The 16,003-nt window shown below is 39.4% G+C and overlaps 1 protein-coding gene across 2 annotated transcripts in view; it reads left to right on the forward strand.

Annotated features, from left to right (window-relative positions):
• ADIPOR2 (adiponectin receptor 2) overlaps positions 1-16,003 on the forward strand; it is a 33,739-nt gene that overhangs the window by 14,667 nt on the left and 3,069 nt on the right. For both annotated transcript variants that reach the window (XM_060776712.2, XM_060776711.2), the window contains exons 3-7: positions 7,412-7,528; positions 10,269-10,440; positions 12,121-12,307; positions 12,959-13,146; positions 15,654-15,847. In XM_060776712.2, the coding sequence (XP_060632695.1) occupies positions 7,412-7,528; positions 10,269-10,440; positions 12,121-12,307; positions 12,959-13,146; positions 15,654-15,847 (858 nt within the window). The remainder of the gene's footprint in view (positions 1-7,411; positions 7,529-10,268; positions 10,441-12,120; positions 12,308-12,958; positions 13,147-15,653; positions 15,848-16,003) is intronic.

The following is a 16,003-nucleotide window of genomic DNA, read 5'->3' on the forward strand; positions in this document are numbered from 1 at the left end:
CTGATACCTCCTAAAGAAATGCCTCTTACTGTGACTTTGTTAAACTGACACAATCAAATGCATTTGACTTTTATCACCTGATGAATGGGCTTTTTATGTACAGCCTTGAAAACCTGCACTTGAGTCTCCTTTTTTAAAAACTATAATCCTCCAGTGACAGATAGGGGACAAAAGGCTGTTTTCGTCACATTTTTTCTAGCTACCAGACCCTTCAACTCCTAATTGAAGATGGCTTTTGTCTAAAATGCCTGCATCTGTGGTTCTCCGTTCATTTGCAGTGTGTGGCCTAGGAGCGTATCTGTGAAATTTTGGATCTGTTGCTCTGTAGCATTTGGCACTATGCAGAGAATAATGAAGCACAGCACTTGACTCTTCTTCATGGCAAAAGCCCAGCTGGAACATTTGTTAAGCAACCAGGCCTTCAGTGACTTCTGAATTCAGCTGTTTGACCTTTCAAAAAGAGTCTATCAATGAGCCTGTTTGCAAAGTGAGAGATACCGTAGTATGTGTAAGTTATAGGTTAGAGAAAGAAGACAGGAGAGCAGATAGCCTCCCCCCACTGATACTTTGAATTCTGTGTAAGGAAGAACCTGGAGATTTTTAGTTGTTTTAGTGTACTAATAGAGAAGAACATTTCCACCCCAGTTTTGCTCTTAAAATTTATGTGAGAGTGGCTCCTATCAGCCATAGTTAGCATAGCCAATGGAAAGGGATGGTGTGAGTTTTATGCAAACCATATCTGAAGAGGTACATATTTCCAGTCCCTGATCTGAAATGTAGTAGGCCTGTACTACAGTTGGCACTTTCTCTCCCTCATTTTTTTGTATTAATGTGAATAACAGGTTCATGCAGTTCTTTCCCCTTTCTACAAAAGAAAATCTGCTAGATAAGAAAAATAAGTTAACTCACTCTTCATTCTAAATTAGTGTTTCTCAACCTGTGGGTCCCCAGATGTTTTGGCCCTCAACTTCCAGAAATCCTAAACTTGCTGGGATTTTTGGGAGTTGTAGGCCAAAACACCAGGGGACACACTGGTTGAGAATCACTGGTCTAAATAGTGACTGAAGAACTATCTAGGTATTTTTTTAAATAAGCAGAAAATAGCAACAAAAATAGCAACCCAAATCTCCAGCCATCAGTTTTCATTCTCAAATGCTGTACAGCATCCAAAAATGATGACCCGTTTGCTTTACACTTTTCTCCATCTCCCCAATGGTTGGCAAATGATAAAAACTGAGATATGACATGTTGCTTCCGAGTTTGGAAAAGGAGGTTTGTGCAACTCACTTGGAGTGAACCTGATGCAATTGCTCAGCCCTAATTTGGGTGAACAGAACCTCACCTTTAAGGGCAGGTTGATAAAGTTCTTGTATTCCTACCAGATTGGGGCAACCAATATGATCATGTCATCAAACATGTCTGCGAATTTAGTCCAATCTGCCTTTCTGAAGTTGAATCTTCATTTAAATCGAACTTCCTGAGGCCTTATAGTTGGGAACAATTGGCATACTATTGGCCAATGCTGTGAGTTTGGTACTGGTGGTCCCGCTAATTTAGTGCATTGCTGCACAATGCTGTCACTCACAAGTAGGAGGTTTGGGTTATATCCTTGGTGTCATCTCCTACTCTTGTAGGATTGTGGGAGCTTACTATCATGAATAAGCAATAGTTTGTGCGGTTCAGCCCAGGAGAGGACAATCTCTCCATTTTGTCCTCTTGAGCATATCCCCATACACAGCAGGTTGATGCTTTGAGTAATCATTTTGTTATTGCATATCACTCTTACACAGTTATTCACTTTACCTAGAAATCTGCATAATTGGTTATTTCTTGTTTTTAACTTGTTGAAACCCAATTACACCTCACTACAGACAACTCTCCATTTTCACTGGGGTCAGTGATACAGGAATCCCATTGATGTGAAAAACTTGAATAAAGAAATTGGTATTTTTTTTTAACTTAAGAGAACACCTCTCTAGAAATTTCTAGGTTTTTCACCATGACTCTGCGGTTGACTTCTGCTGAAGCTGACCATAGAATTGCACTGGAGGACCTGGAGATTCCTAGGTGTTCTCTAGAAATCTCTAGGTCCTCCAGCATGACCTGAGAAAATCAACCATAGAATTACACTGGAGAACCTAGAGTGCCTTAGTGAGAACAAATCTGTTAATATTCAAATCAAAAAAATTCAAAACTGCAAATGTTGACATATGGAGCTGGTTATCTAAGAGATGCTTTAGCACTGCTCTGGAAATCCCAGCCTATGTTGCAAAATCTGTCCTTCTATTGAATTTATAGATGAGCCTTTCTCAACTTTGTACTTTTCAGGCATCAGAATTCAACTCACATCATTCAGGCAGCTTGTTTGGGAATGAGCATCCTGCATATGGCAGGCATCAGGCTGGGGAAAGACTGTTCTATAAACTCTTCCTCACTGAGATGCATATGTGGTCTTAGGATAAACACCAGTAGCCACGTTAACCTAAATCAAGTTGCTATCCTGCAACTATAGTAAAGCCACTGAATCAGTAAATCCACACACACATATATGTTCCACTAATTCAGTGAGTATGAGTTGGGATTAAAAATCAGATTTCTTTCCCCCCTCTGTAGCAATATTTTAAAGCCAACTACATTAAGCATGCCTACTCCCAGATCACACTTTCCCCATTTGTCCACAAATAGGAAGGGGAACTAGCAAAGACATTTCAACAACTGTTGGCCTGTCAAAAACAGTTTGTATCCTTTACGTATCTTTCCTTTCAGCATATTTCATAATTCTGATTTCCTCCCCCTCCCCTCCCCCTTGCAACTGTCTTTCATTTGCACACAGAATAGTTTTAGTTAGCAAGTCAAATGCTAGGCTGCCTGTCAGTCTCATGCACAGCTGCTTTTGGAATTAGCATATGGACAAAAGAGGTGGGGGAAGACTTTTTGAACGCTTTCTGGGGCAGGTGCAATTCTTCAGCCAACCCAGTGTCAGAATGCCTCTCTCGCTCTCATTTTCTACATAAAGTAGATACACAGCCTCCTATTGCATTGCTGTTGAACTTGAACAAACTATCTGTAGTGACATGTCATGAATGCACAAAGGGAAAAATCTTTGAAATTAAGATTATAACATGGTTTCTTATGTCCAAATCTGACTGACCAAGTTTGTTCTCTTTTGACTTAAAAAAAGCCCCATAGTTCTTTCTCAAAACCTATAATTGATTGGCTATCCTTTCTTCAATCACTTGCTTTTATTTTTGCTTTCAAATGACTTGCTTCTTATTCCATAATGGGCATGGGCACTTCTCCATCAAGCCAGTTCTCTGATTTTAATGACCATCTTAGCTCAATCCCTATTCACTCCTTTCCTAAATTTTGTTTTTCCTCATTTTCTTGGATTCCAAGTCTTTAGTAGGTAAGGAAAATGAATTCTGTACTAAAATGTTAATGTTTAGTAGTTATAACTAGTGAAAATGGAAATATTGTTTTTAAGTGTCTCCATTTAAAAAGATGATTATGATGTTTATTCATACCCCGCTTTTCTTCTCTAAAAGGAGACTCAAAATGGCTTACATAAAAAGCATTTCAATACAATTTAAAATCTAAAATATACAAACATTAAAACAGAATTAAATATACAGTAAATGGCATTTCAACATTCACAGTTAATATTCATAAAAACATATTCAAAGCTGAAAACCACAGCACCCCTGACTTGATTTTTTAAACTTCTCCTTTAAAAGCCTGCCTGAATAAGAAGATTTTAGCCTGCCACCAGAAGGGCAGCAGGGAGGGGGCCATTCTGGCTTCCCTGGGCAGGGAGTCCCAGAGCCGAGGGGCAGCTGCCGAGAAGCCCTGCTCTCTTGTTCCTACCAACTGAGCTTGAGGTGAAGGTGGGACTGAAAGAAGGACCTCTCCTGAAGATCTCAGGGCCAGGGCAGATTTGTACAAGGAGATGCTGTCAGCCAAATAGCTTGAACCTGAGCCATCTAGGACTTTAAAGGTCATAACCAGCACTTTGAATTGTGCCTGGAAACAAACTGGCAGCCACCGTAGCTGCTACAACAAGGAGGTTGTTTTCTCCCTGTTGCTAACCCCAGTTAGCAACTAGACTGCAACTCTTTGGACCAGCTGAAGTTTCCAAGCACTATTCAAAGGCAGCCCTACGTAAAGTGCATTACAGTAATTCAGACAGGATTTAACTAAGGAATGTACCACAGTGGCCAGAACCGACCTCTCAAGGAACAGGAGCAGTTGGCACATAAGAAAACACTTAAACTGCAGGCCTATGTCTTAAGGGGGATTGTAACCCTATTCAGCACAGACTGGATCCCTATTCCCTGTTTTGCCTTCTGACTGACCAGGAGCACCTCTGTCTTGTCTGGATTAAGTTTCATTTTGCTTGCTCTCACTCAGTCCATTACTGTGACAGACACTGGTTTAGAGTCAGGACAGCTTCCTTGGCTTTAGGTTGGAAAGAGTAGTAGAGTTAGGTGTCATCTGCATATAGGTAGCACTGTACTCAAAAACTCTGGATGACCTCTCCCAGTGGTTTCATATATATGTTAAATAGCGTGGGGGACAAAACAAAACTCCGAGGAACCCCACAGGACAGTGGCCTTTTGGGTATAGCCCTCCAGGAAGGAATGGAGCTACTGTGAAACAGTTTCTTCTGTCCTATCCCAGCAAGATGGCCCAGAAGGATACCATGGTTGATGGTATCGAAAGTTGCCGAGAGGTCCAGGACAACCTATAGGGACAGATTTTCCCTGTCTAGCTCTCTTTGTAGGTAATCCACCAAGGTAACCAAAGCTGTTTCTATTCCATAGCCAAGCCTGAAACCAGATTTAAATCAATTTCATCCAGATATTCTTGGAGTTGGGAGGCCACCACACACTCCAAAACCTTGCTCAAAAATGGAAGGTTGGACGCTGGCTGATAATTGTCCATTATTGGAGGGGTTCAGGGATGACTTTTTAAATATAGGCCTCACAACTGCCTCCTTTAAATAAGTTGGAATTTTGCCTTGTTCCAAGGAGGCGTTGACCACCACCACTTTCACCAGACTGCATCTGGCCAGTTTGATTAGCCAGGAAGGGCAAGGATCTAGAATACAGGTGGTAGCTCTCACCTCTCCAAAAGAAAGCACCTTGATTGGTCTGAAAAATGCCAACTGTAAGAGTTCCAATTCCTAGTCTTTACATCATCGCTGCAAAGTATTGCTATCCTTCTGCTCAAAGCCATTAGTTAATTTTCTTCCCGAAAACTATGAGAAAATTCATTGTTTAACCTTTTGATACTTAAGAAATTATAAAACTTAAAAGAGGATCTAGCAAAAAGTGGGAAGGGCTGCTCTCTTTTGTGTTTGAGTTGAGAATTGTAATTAACTGCATGCAGATGTATGTTTGCAAAGGGACATGTTACCCACTTCACCTCTATTGTGATGAGGCTGCAGAGTCCCTTAGAGTTAGAACAAGCCCATATAGTCATTTGGCAGTCACTCAAAATATCCTTGTGATCAATTAGATGAACAGCTTCCAGAGTCACATTGCTGCTGCAAGATAATGGATTCTCTGTTATAGCTTTGGAACATTTCTAGCTCTATGAAAGTAGGCTGTGTTTCATTGCCATTGTTTTTCTTTCTTTCTAGAAATGGCAGCTTTTTTTTGCTAAAAAAACAGGACATATAGGATATATCTATTTATGACCTCATAGCCATATGGCTAATGAAACAAAGTTATATCTGTTTTCCCCCTTGTAGTGTGGTCTTTAATAAACAAAAGGCAGGAGCAACATGTCAGATCGTATGTTAAAAGCCAAGTTAGGTTTCTCTGATTAAATATATCCAAGATAATAGTTCTCTAAATATGATAAGCTATAATGATAATGTGTTCCCTTTGAGTTTACTACTTAAAATATTTTGATGATTAAACATTTATATGTTTGTCTAATTAGTAATTATCATGAACATAATATCATAATTGGATTGGTGTGTATTGTTGAAGGCTCTAAAATCATTGGGTTGCTGTAAGTTTTTTGGGCTGTATGACCATGTTCCAGGGGCATTCTCTCCTGACATTTTGCCGGCATCTGTGGCAGGCATCCTCAGAGATTGTGAGGTTTGTTGGAAACTGGGAAAATTGGGTTTATCATAGTTATTTGTATCTTTTAAAATTAGTAATTAGTTCTATTTGAATAAAGAATTGTGAGAAGAATGGATGTGAGAGGAGTTTGTGGCAGTACAGGCGTGCACATATTCAACTTCTTTCTTTTTTGCAAACTAGATATGAGCCAGCAGTAATTAAGAAGGATAAGTGTTGGCATTGATGCACTTGCTCCTTATGAATAGGAGGCTGAAATGTTAAGTACGAATTGAACTTCAAAAGTTAATGTGGCTTGAGCATTTAACTATGACTGGTGATGAGAATTAGAAGTGTCAAAGGCTTTCCTAGCCAGAATCACTGGGTTACTGTGAATTTTCCGGGCAGTATGACCTCACAACCTTTGAGTATGCCTGCCATAGATGGGGGTGAAATGTCAGGAGAGAATGCTTCTGGAAAATGACCACACAGCTCGGAAAACTCACAGCAACCCAGAATTAGAATCCCTGTTAGGCTGTGGAAACCCACTGAGTGACGTTTGGCAAATCACATGATCTCAGTCTCAAAGGAAGTCAAAAGGCAACTTCATCTAACAAATTTTGCAAAGAAAACTCCTCAGGGTTTTCTTAGGGTTGTGTTTTGGTCATCATAAGATGGAAATATTGATGTTACTCAACAACATAATTTTTGTGACTACATAAATTTTGCATGCGGAAAGTTCCAGGTCAAATGCTTGGCATTTTTATTTCATCGTTTCCAACTGGCTTGATGAAGAACGACCTCTGTCTGGTTTAAAGTATGCTAGACAGTATTAGACTAGATAGGCCAATGTGTAATATGTACAATTTGAACTAGGCACTTTATACAGTATCTGCAAAGCAAAGATTAATTAAAAAGCAAATATGTTTAGCATATCTTTGATTTTTCCTGAACATTATTTTAGTTTAACTGCATTTCCCAAGGAAAGGTGAATGCAAATTGTATTTTGTTAGGATTTCTTCTTAAATAAGCAAACATATGAGATAATAAAATATGTTCATGCTGTGTGCCTTTCTTTTGCTTTCATTTTAAAACTAACCCTATAATTTCCAGGGCTTTGTCTTCATTGGAAAACTTTGCTACATGCATTGAGAGGAAGCTATGCCCTATTATGCCTCATCAGTCACAGATTTCTTCATCTGGCCAGAGAATCTGTCTTTTGTGGATTCTCTGTGTGTATATATATTTATGCTTCTTTTGCTTCACATTCAATACTTCCACTGTGTGTTGAGTCACTTAAACATGTTTTTGCTTAGCCATCTTTACTTATTTTGTTTCAGCATTCTAATAAGGATGAAGGCAACAGTCCAACACAGGAAGATGAGGGCTTTATGGCAAGACTGCCACTTCTCCAAGCACACCATGCCATGGAAAGAATGGAAGAGTTTGTATTTAAGGTAAGAGGTTGCAAGCAGAATCCACTGTGCACTGGTGAACATGAAGCAGCTGGTGGGCCTGTGACTAGCAGCCCATGCACTTTTGGCAACAAAAGAGCCAAGCCATACTGGGTGGCCGCCAAGGCATTTTCTTGTCTTGAGTGATTCTGTCACTCTATGTGTGTTGGGGGAAGACTGTGGGCCTCCCATAATTGGATGAATTAGAAAGTTTAGCACGATAGGGATTACATGTTGAAATGTGGGATTAAACATCATGGTACAATTGTTGGGTCTCTTTTTGGAAACATCTGTAGAAGTCCAAGCAGAATAATACTCTCAGCTTCTAGTGTTTCTGGGTCAAAGAATTTTAATTTACAAGGTCATCTTTTTTTCCACACTCTGTCTTTCAGGCCTTGCAAATCTTTGTTTTCGGATTACCATTTATCTCCTTTGCGTAGTAGCCTCATTGTATCCACTTTCCAAGTGGGGGAAAAGCAAGTTCTAATGAAATTCCACCCTGGATAAATCCTTTGTGATCTGTGTAAATATTACTGGTCTTGACTTTCCTTAGCTGACTTAAAGGGGAATAGTTCATACTCAAGTCTAGCTGCTGGTGCTAACTTCAACATTAGAACTAGAGTAAACTCTGTTTTTGCTTAAATGTTGTCCACCCATCATTAGAAGGGTGACCCTGGCAACCCAGGATATCCAGTACAGTTTATGATAAGCCCCAGTTTAGAAAAGTGATGGTTTGAGCTACTTTTTATTTTTGCCTGTTCTTGAAATGGGTGAAAGTTTAACAGAAAAATTAGTAATGTTTTGAAGTTTAGCAAGAGGATTTGTAATAGGCATTCGGGTGGCTCTTGCTGATGATTCACAAACTCCTCTACTTGCATAAGAGTGCTATCTGGATCTGATAACACTGTTCAACGGAGAAAAAGTTGCGGGCCTGAAAATAGTTGTTCTTTTATGATTTTGGGGTGCTGAAAACGAAAATGACATTTAAAAATGTATATTGGCTCTAGTTTTTATTATATAAGCAATCACGTGATCACGTAAGGTTGAAAAAATGCATGTTGCGACTTACACTATGGAAGATTCTAGAAAGTTGCGGGCCTGAAAATAGCTGTTCTTTTATGATTTTGGGGTGCTGAAAACGAAAATGACATTTAAAAATGTATATTGGCTCTAGTTTTTATGATATAAGCAATCACGTGATCACATATGGTTGAAAAAAATGCATGTTGCAACTTACACTATGGAAGATTCTAGAATACTCTAGAAAGTTTGATGACGCAGTATTAGTGCCGTGTGCAAAAGCCAGAAAGCCCTATATAAGGCCAGACTTTTGAACGGTGAGGGTCAGTCAGTTGAAGACTGAGGCAGTATCATTAAACATTGTTTTACATTGTTCTTTTTACTGTAGTTATGCCTCGCACGTGTGTAAATAAAGCACTATGGAAAAAAAGTATCAAGGTAAATGGACTCCGTCAATGCTGTCAGACTACTGCTGGAGCATTGTATGAGACAATCCTTTCCTTGAATACAAAAGAAAAGTCAAGAGAAGCAAACAGGATATAAACTAAAGTCACAATTAAAGCGACATTTAAACTTTCAGACTTTTCAACTGCATTAGGCCTACTAATATTTATTCCAAGATGGACAACTTTTGGGATGATGACTCAAATTGGCGATTGTTGAATATTTTTATGCTGTTTTTATATTGTTTTTATTTAAATTGTATATTTATGCTTTTGGTTGTGGGCACCATGGTGTGCCGGTTGTTAGCCGCCCTGAGTTCCTCTGCGGAGGTCGAGATAGGACGGGATACAAATGTCCGAAATAAATAAATAATAATTTTTTGATCCACAGGTTTTCAAATACAGGTGGATCTTGTGTTTCTAGAAAAACCACAAAGTTTATCTTATAAGCTTTAAGCCTGTGTATTTGTATGTGGATAAGCTCTTGTATTTGTGCTCTTTTGACCTATTCTGGTGATATAATGCATTTTGACAACTGTGTTCTTGCTGTGATGTTTGTTCTTGCCTCTGTGGAGTACATAAAAAAACAACTCTGAAATATGTTCTGACCAAGCAAAAGCATGATCACTCTGCTCTGGAAGTACATAGGAGAACTCAGGATATACATCTGAATCTCCAGCATACATGAAGACTCTTGCTTCAGTCAGGGACTTCTTAGCATGCCCATTCCTTTGTACTCTTGAGCTACTCCTTAAAGAAGTGAATTGAGAAGTTCCATTGCATCATCTCCATTTGTGTTGGACTTTCCACAGCAATTTAGTAATCATAGAGGGTTTGTCAAGGCAGAGTCTTGACTAACATAGTACTAGGCTTTCCTTATAACTGATGTGCTTGAAAGATGCCTGGTCATGACTGATTGCATCACTAATTGGTTTTGTGCTCTTGGATTAAATTGGTTTCTTCAGCATTCAAAAGCTTGCTTCACAGTCATTCCAGAGATTCTTTACTGTAAAAGAAGATGAAAATCAGCCACGTTAAAGAACTGCTTGTTTTTTTCCTACTCTCACTCATCCTCCCCTCCCATGTTTGTCCCTACAAAAATAGCTTCAGATAAGGCTAAATAAAATTTAAATAACATAATTGCTGTGGGTTGTGTATATTTGTGTGGTGGCTAAACCATTCTTTGGAACACCTCTTTTTATCTTCTAGAATTATACCATGGAAATCTTGGAATGGTAGAGATTGAAGATTTAATATATCTCCTTATTCCTCCTTTTTAGGTATGGGAGGGTCGGTGGCGTGTTATTCCCTTTGACGTCTTGCCTGATTGGCTAAAGGATAATGACTACCTGTTACATGGGCATCGGCCACCCATGCCCTCTTTCCGGGCTTGCTTCAAAAGCATATTCAGAATACATACAGAGACTGGCAACATCTGGACACACCTACTAGGTATCAAACTTCGTATAAATATTAAAAGTGCTATTATCTTTTATGACTAAATGGAATAAATTTTCTAATGATATTTATTATAAATATTCATTGTTAGCTTTTCGATTTTAGGGATGGTTCAACCAGAGAGGTGAGCCTATAATTTTTCACTGTTCTTAAAAACTTTTAGAATGTGCAGCATATACAATTTTCTGTGGGAAGAACATGGACACCACAAATACTTGTTTTTCTGGCCATTGCTTTATTAGTGGTGGTACAGAATGTGGGGAGGGAAGGAAATGGAAGAGAAAGAAAGAAGAAAGGAAAGGAAAGGAATAAGGCCACTCCCTCAGCTGTGAATGGGGCTGGCATTGCACCCGCTCTTCCTTAGTTCTGGTTGGGCCGAGCAGTAGACTCACAAAGTAAACTTACCTTATAAAGGCTGGCCCCAAAACAGATTGATTTTTGTAGTTTAAACCCTGTCAGCATTTCAGGTTGCATGTCCACTTACAAATTTCACGGTACTTTCTTAGACAGGGAATACTCAGAGATGGTTTTACCAGTTTCTTCCTCTAAAACACACCCTACAGCAACTGGTATTTGTTGATACTCTCCCATCCAAATACTAACTAGGACCAACAATCTTTAGTTTCCAAGATCAGACAAGATCTGCCATCTTTAGGTGTTCATACTGTTGCCACTTCCTATTTTTCACCTGAAAGTAAGCCTGCAGTGGGGAGTAGTTTGATTTACAAACTAAACACTCAAATAAAATCAGCAGTAGAAGCAAATCATTCCACACACACAATTAACTTGAGAGACCTATACAAAAAAACATCTGGAGGTACTAGTTGTCCTCCCTCGGTCTACAATGGGATGGGTAACTGTGGGAGCAACAAGGGCCACATACACCACCAGTAGGCCTTGGAGGGTTTCTCCTTCTCTATTGCAATCCAATTAAAATGTTTGTTTTTTTCACCTCAGATGCCCCAGTTACCTCAAGATGGTGTGGTGCATTTCATTGTTGTATGTGGGGCATCTTATAGATGTTGTTAGTTCTTCAGTTTTTAAGGCCCAAGATAAATAAACCTTTAGAAAACAATTTCCTATTTCTTAAAAAGACGTCTCCTGACCCTATAAAGGTCCAGTCCTGCCATAGTGAAAATGTCTCCCCATGATCACTATAGTGTATTCAAGGCCATTTTAGGGCAAAATAGAAGTCACAGAGATGGACCTAGTTGGCTCACATAAGACTGATGGGCAACAACTGCAGACCTATCCATAGCAGCTGGGGCTTATAGAAGTTAGCCATCAGTAACACCTGGAAAACTCTGTGTATAAGTAGTTGTGAAATCCCTGAGTGATCAGTGGAACTTATGATGGGCACGTGTTTGTTGTGTTTCTATTTTTAAAATCTATTTTTTAACTTGTTTTAGATTGATTATTTGTTTATCTTAATGTTTGCATTAATAATTTTAATTGCACCTTGTTGATGATGCTGGTGAGCCATCTTAGATGTTGTGCCAAGAGAAAGTTGAGGCACTAAATAAAATATGTACATAAAGTAAGGAAGTGCAGGATCCCCAGTCTGTGGAGGCAAATGTAACAGATTTTTCTACAATATGATTATTTTTGTGTATTGAGTTCTCTTTGCCCTCTTACACTGGGATTGCTCTCATAACCTTGTTTTTCTTTGCCTAGGTTGTGTTTTCTTTCTGTGTCTGGGAATCTTCTACATGTTCCGGCCAAACATGACTTTTGTAGCACCTTTGCAAGAGAAGGTGGTGGTTGGAGTGTTCTTCTTGGGAGCCATCCTCTGCCTCTCCTTCTCATGGCTGTTTCACACAGTTTACTGCCATTCAGAAGGTGTCTCGAGGGTCTTCTCCAAGTAAGTGTAATAGACTCTCAGTGTGAGTTTTGAATCTGAAGATCCATAATTGAAATCTCACCTCTGTAAAGAACTTACGATTGATGGTTGAGGCTTAATAGGTAAACAGCCTCCCAAAGTATCCATCACACCCAATTGTTGAAGGGGGTTCTTTTAAAGATTGCTGATTGAATATATGTGAAGCAGTTTGGAAAATGCAATTTTCAAAATGTTTAGTTGTTTGGCACCAAGGTGGAAAATGAAAAAAAGCATGAGCCTTGTAGCTGCGAGACTGGTATTCACTTGCATCTAACAAAAATGTCCTCTATAGGAATTTTCTATCTTCTCCAGGCAATTCTGTGGTATGCTTCTGCCAGTCCTCCAGAGTGACACACTGTTCACTTCTGGCAGAAGTAATTCATTTCAATAGGTTTTGCTATTATACACGGTTTCTTATTTCCACAATAAGCTTGGGAATGTATCCCTGTGGATACAGGGGTTATTCTGTGTTAGCATAATCAGCCTTCCTACTGTGGTAATTTTTGCTACTATTAGTCCCATAATTCCCTGAGACTATTCCATGCTGTAGAAGTGGGCTGGAGGACAGGCTCTTAGGTAAGAGGAATGAAAAGTGGGAGCTTCCAGATTCATTTCTGTTTCCCTCTGCCTTAGGTTAGACTATTCTGGCATTGCTCTCCTCATTATGGGCAGCTTTGTCCCATGGCTGTATTACTCATTCTACTGCAACCCTCAGCCCTATTTTATCTACTTGATTGTGATCTGTGTTCTGGGCATCGCAGCCATTATAGTTTCCCAGTGGGACAGATTTGCTACACCTCAGTACCGAGGATTTCGAGCAGGTAAGATTCATAGTTTTGACATGGTTTACCACATCTACATATACAGGAAGTGGTTTTGTTTGAAAGTTTAATCAGCTGGATTGGATTGAAATACTAGACTTCACACAGGTGTTGCTGTCTTTTAAATCCAGTTTTTTCAGCTAATTTTTATGGGTCACGGGGGTAATTTTGCCCTGTTTTTTGCTGACCCAGGGCAGTTTTAGGGCCTGAAGAGAAATTGTTTTCCAACAGGAAATGACGTAGGCATTGGAGTAAAAAATGTTTGTTTTTTTTCAATTTTTGTATAAGTGTCCCTAACAGCTCCCCAACTCGGGTGTAGCAGAATTTTTGATATTAGTAAATAGTTGATTCAATTTGATTTTGGATTCAAAAGAGGTAACCGTGTCTGTCCTTTTGCGACAAAGTTTTGTGGCATCTTAAAGACAACAAAAAAGCATGATAATGTATATACTTGTTTTGAGAGAAAATATGCCAGTTCTAGGTAACACCTGCTTCATCTTTTGACATGCACACTTGTGCAACGGTGTTCCCATTAGTATTTCACAATGCCACACAGTATTGTTGTATTATACATGCTTACTTTGCATCTTTTTTCTTTATGGTGAAATTGTAGAGCTTATTAGATGGCAGATTATGGCAATAAACACAAGAACCTGGCTGTGAATATCTGACGGATGCAGTTAGTGAAAATCATCCATGCACATATCTTGGTCTTTATTTTCATAATATTAATGAGTATGTATTAAGGGAAGATTGTTTTCCCAAGAGGGGGTAATTTAGTGCAAAAATAGGTTTTCAGAAACAAAGAAGATGCATTAGTGCAATTATTCCCAAACTGTCTGCTGTAAGAACTGTTAGCATGCTGCAAGAAAGTAAGGGCTTAAAAGAGTTGATGGCATCCATTCCTAGGGGAAGTGATGTGCTATATCTCTGTACATATCTGCTGTTCTGTTGGTCCTTCTATCTTCTACACCTTATGACAGTATCAAGGCATAGTCCTGCCACCTTTCTGCAATACAGATGTATACATTATTGATATATGCCAGGGCAGAGTCAACAGGATTATCAGTCCAGAGAGTGGAGTCCTCTTGCTGCATATCTGTGTTGCCCTCCCAGCCAGGAGGCATACCTGGAATAGTGATTTGCATAACTCAAATTTGCAGTGCACAGGAAGAACTCCTGAGAGACTCTCTGTACAGTTTGTGTGGGACTTGAGAAGAAGAGGGATTGATTGAAGGGTATGGAGGAACATCTACCTCCTGCTAAATTCATGTGGTAAAATGTGAGTTGCCTCCCAGTGGTTTGGAATGTTTCAGGAAGCTCTAAATTACAATGATACAAATTACCTAAAGAAAAGATGCGTAGTAGGCAAATTATACTGTAGGTATTGCCCAAATATTTAGCATTTTAATATCTTCTGTGATTTCTCAGTTCAGATCCTGGAGTGAAACAGGCAAGTGCCTTCAAAGTTTGTTTCCATGAATGACTGCAGTGATTATCTTTCTTTGAGAGTAGGATGTAAAGGCCTCTTATGGGTTACTGACAATAATTCTTTGTTTTCTGGCTTGCATTCAGTATATTTATGAACTTACTTGCTACAGTAGTAATCTTGGGATAATTATAGTCCAGTAATATGCTGTCTCTCTGTGTGTGTTTTGCAATGCATACAATTTTGCCTGATTAAAGAAATCCTAGGTTTATGTACTATTTTTTGCTGTTCTGGGTTATTACACTCTTGTAAAAAAATTATTTTTGGGGAGAAAAATACTTTGTGTTTAGGCAGTTATATATGTTTTGTATGTAGAACTCATTGGCTGTGTTCCTACACAATCTTAAACCATGGATTACTAGTACATGCACAGATTGAACTTAATTTACCAGTATGTTCATCAACATTGTGCCCATTTACTCCTCTGGTATGATTATTAGTTTCCCTTCCTACCTAGTCTGGTTTGTCATTTCGTGGCTTTAAAACAAACTTCAATTAGTTAACAACACTAGCTTCATAACTTAACAATTAAAGTTGGCTTATAAACCGGTTCTAATTGGTTCTAAACAAACACATGTGATCACTATAACATATCAGATTTAATGAGTATTGATAAGTGAAAATACCCTCTGCCTAAGTTGTTCTCTTCTTAGCTGTGCTGGAAGAGAAGGAGGAGGAGAAGAAGAGGGAGCATATTATAGTGATAGTTGTAATTCATGGTTGAACACTCCCAGCCCAATTTCTTTAAGTATTCATTGCCTTTTGCTTGTGGTGGAAGGGAGAATGTCTCTTCTGATACGATGCCTACTATCAGTTTGATCAGGGCACCTCTTTAGCTGATCAGAATTTCAATTTTAACTAGTAAACGTGATCAGGTAAACAAACAAACAGAGATGAAACCAGAAGCCCTCATGATTTTGCGTTGGGATCCTAAGTGCTGGCAGAGTGCCCTCATTTCTCCCCCTGGTTTTCTTGTCTCCATGGCTGAAACTGTCACACTTCCCTTATTATCTTCTAGGCGTGTTTCTGGCTCTGGGCCTTAGTGGGGTCATCCCCACCCTGCATTTTGTCATCTCGGAAGGGCTCCTTAAGGCTGCCACAATGGGGCAGATAGGGTGGCTGGCACTCATGGCCTGCCTCTATATCACTGGCGCTGCACTGTATGCTGCTCGTATCCCGGAGAGATTCTTCCCGGGGAAGTGTGACATCTGGGTAAGTATGGCTGATAGGTGCCAGGTATACAACACAAAGAGGGGGAGAGGCACCCAGTGATGGATCAAAACAGCTGAAGGTCTGTGGCAGGCAACAGAAACAACACTACAACTCTGAAATTGTCTTCCAATTGCTCAGTTTTAGGCAAAAGTGGAG

This window comes from Anolis sagrei, chromosome 5, assembly GCF_037176765.1.
Source record: "Anolis sagrei isolate rAnoSag1 chromosome 5, rAnoSag1.mat, whole genome shotgun sequence".
In the NCBI taxonomy this organism is placed as follows: domain Eukaryota; kingdom Metazoa; phylum Chordata; class Lepidosauria; order Squamata; family Dactyloidae; genus Anolis; species Anolis sagrei.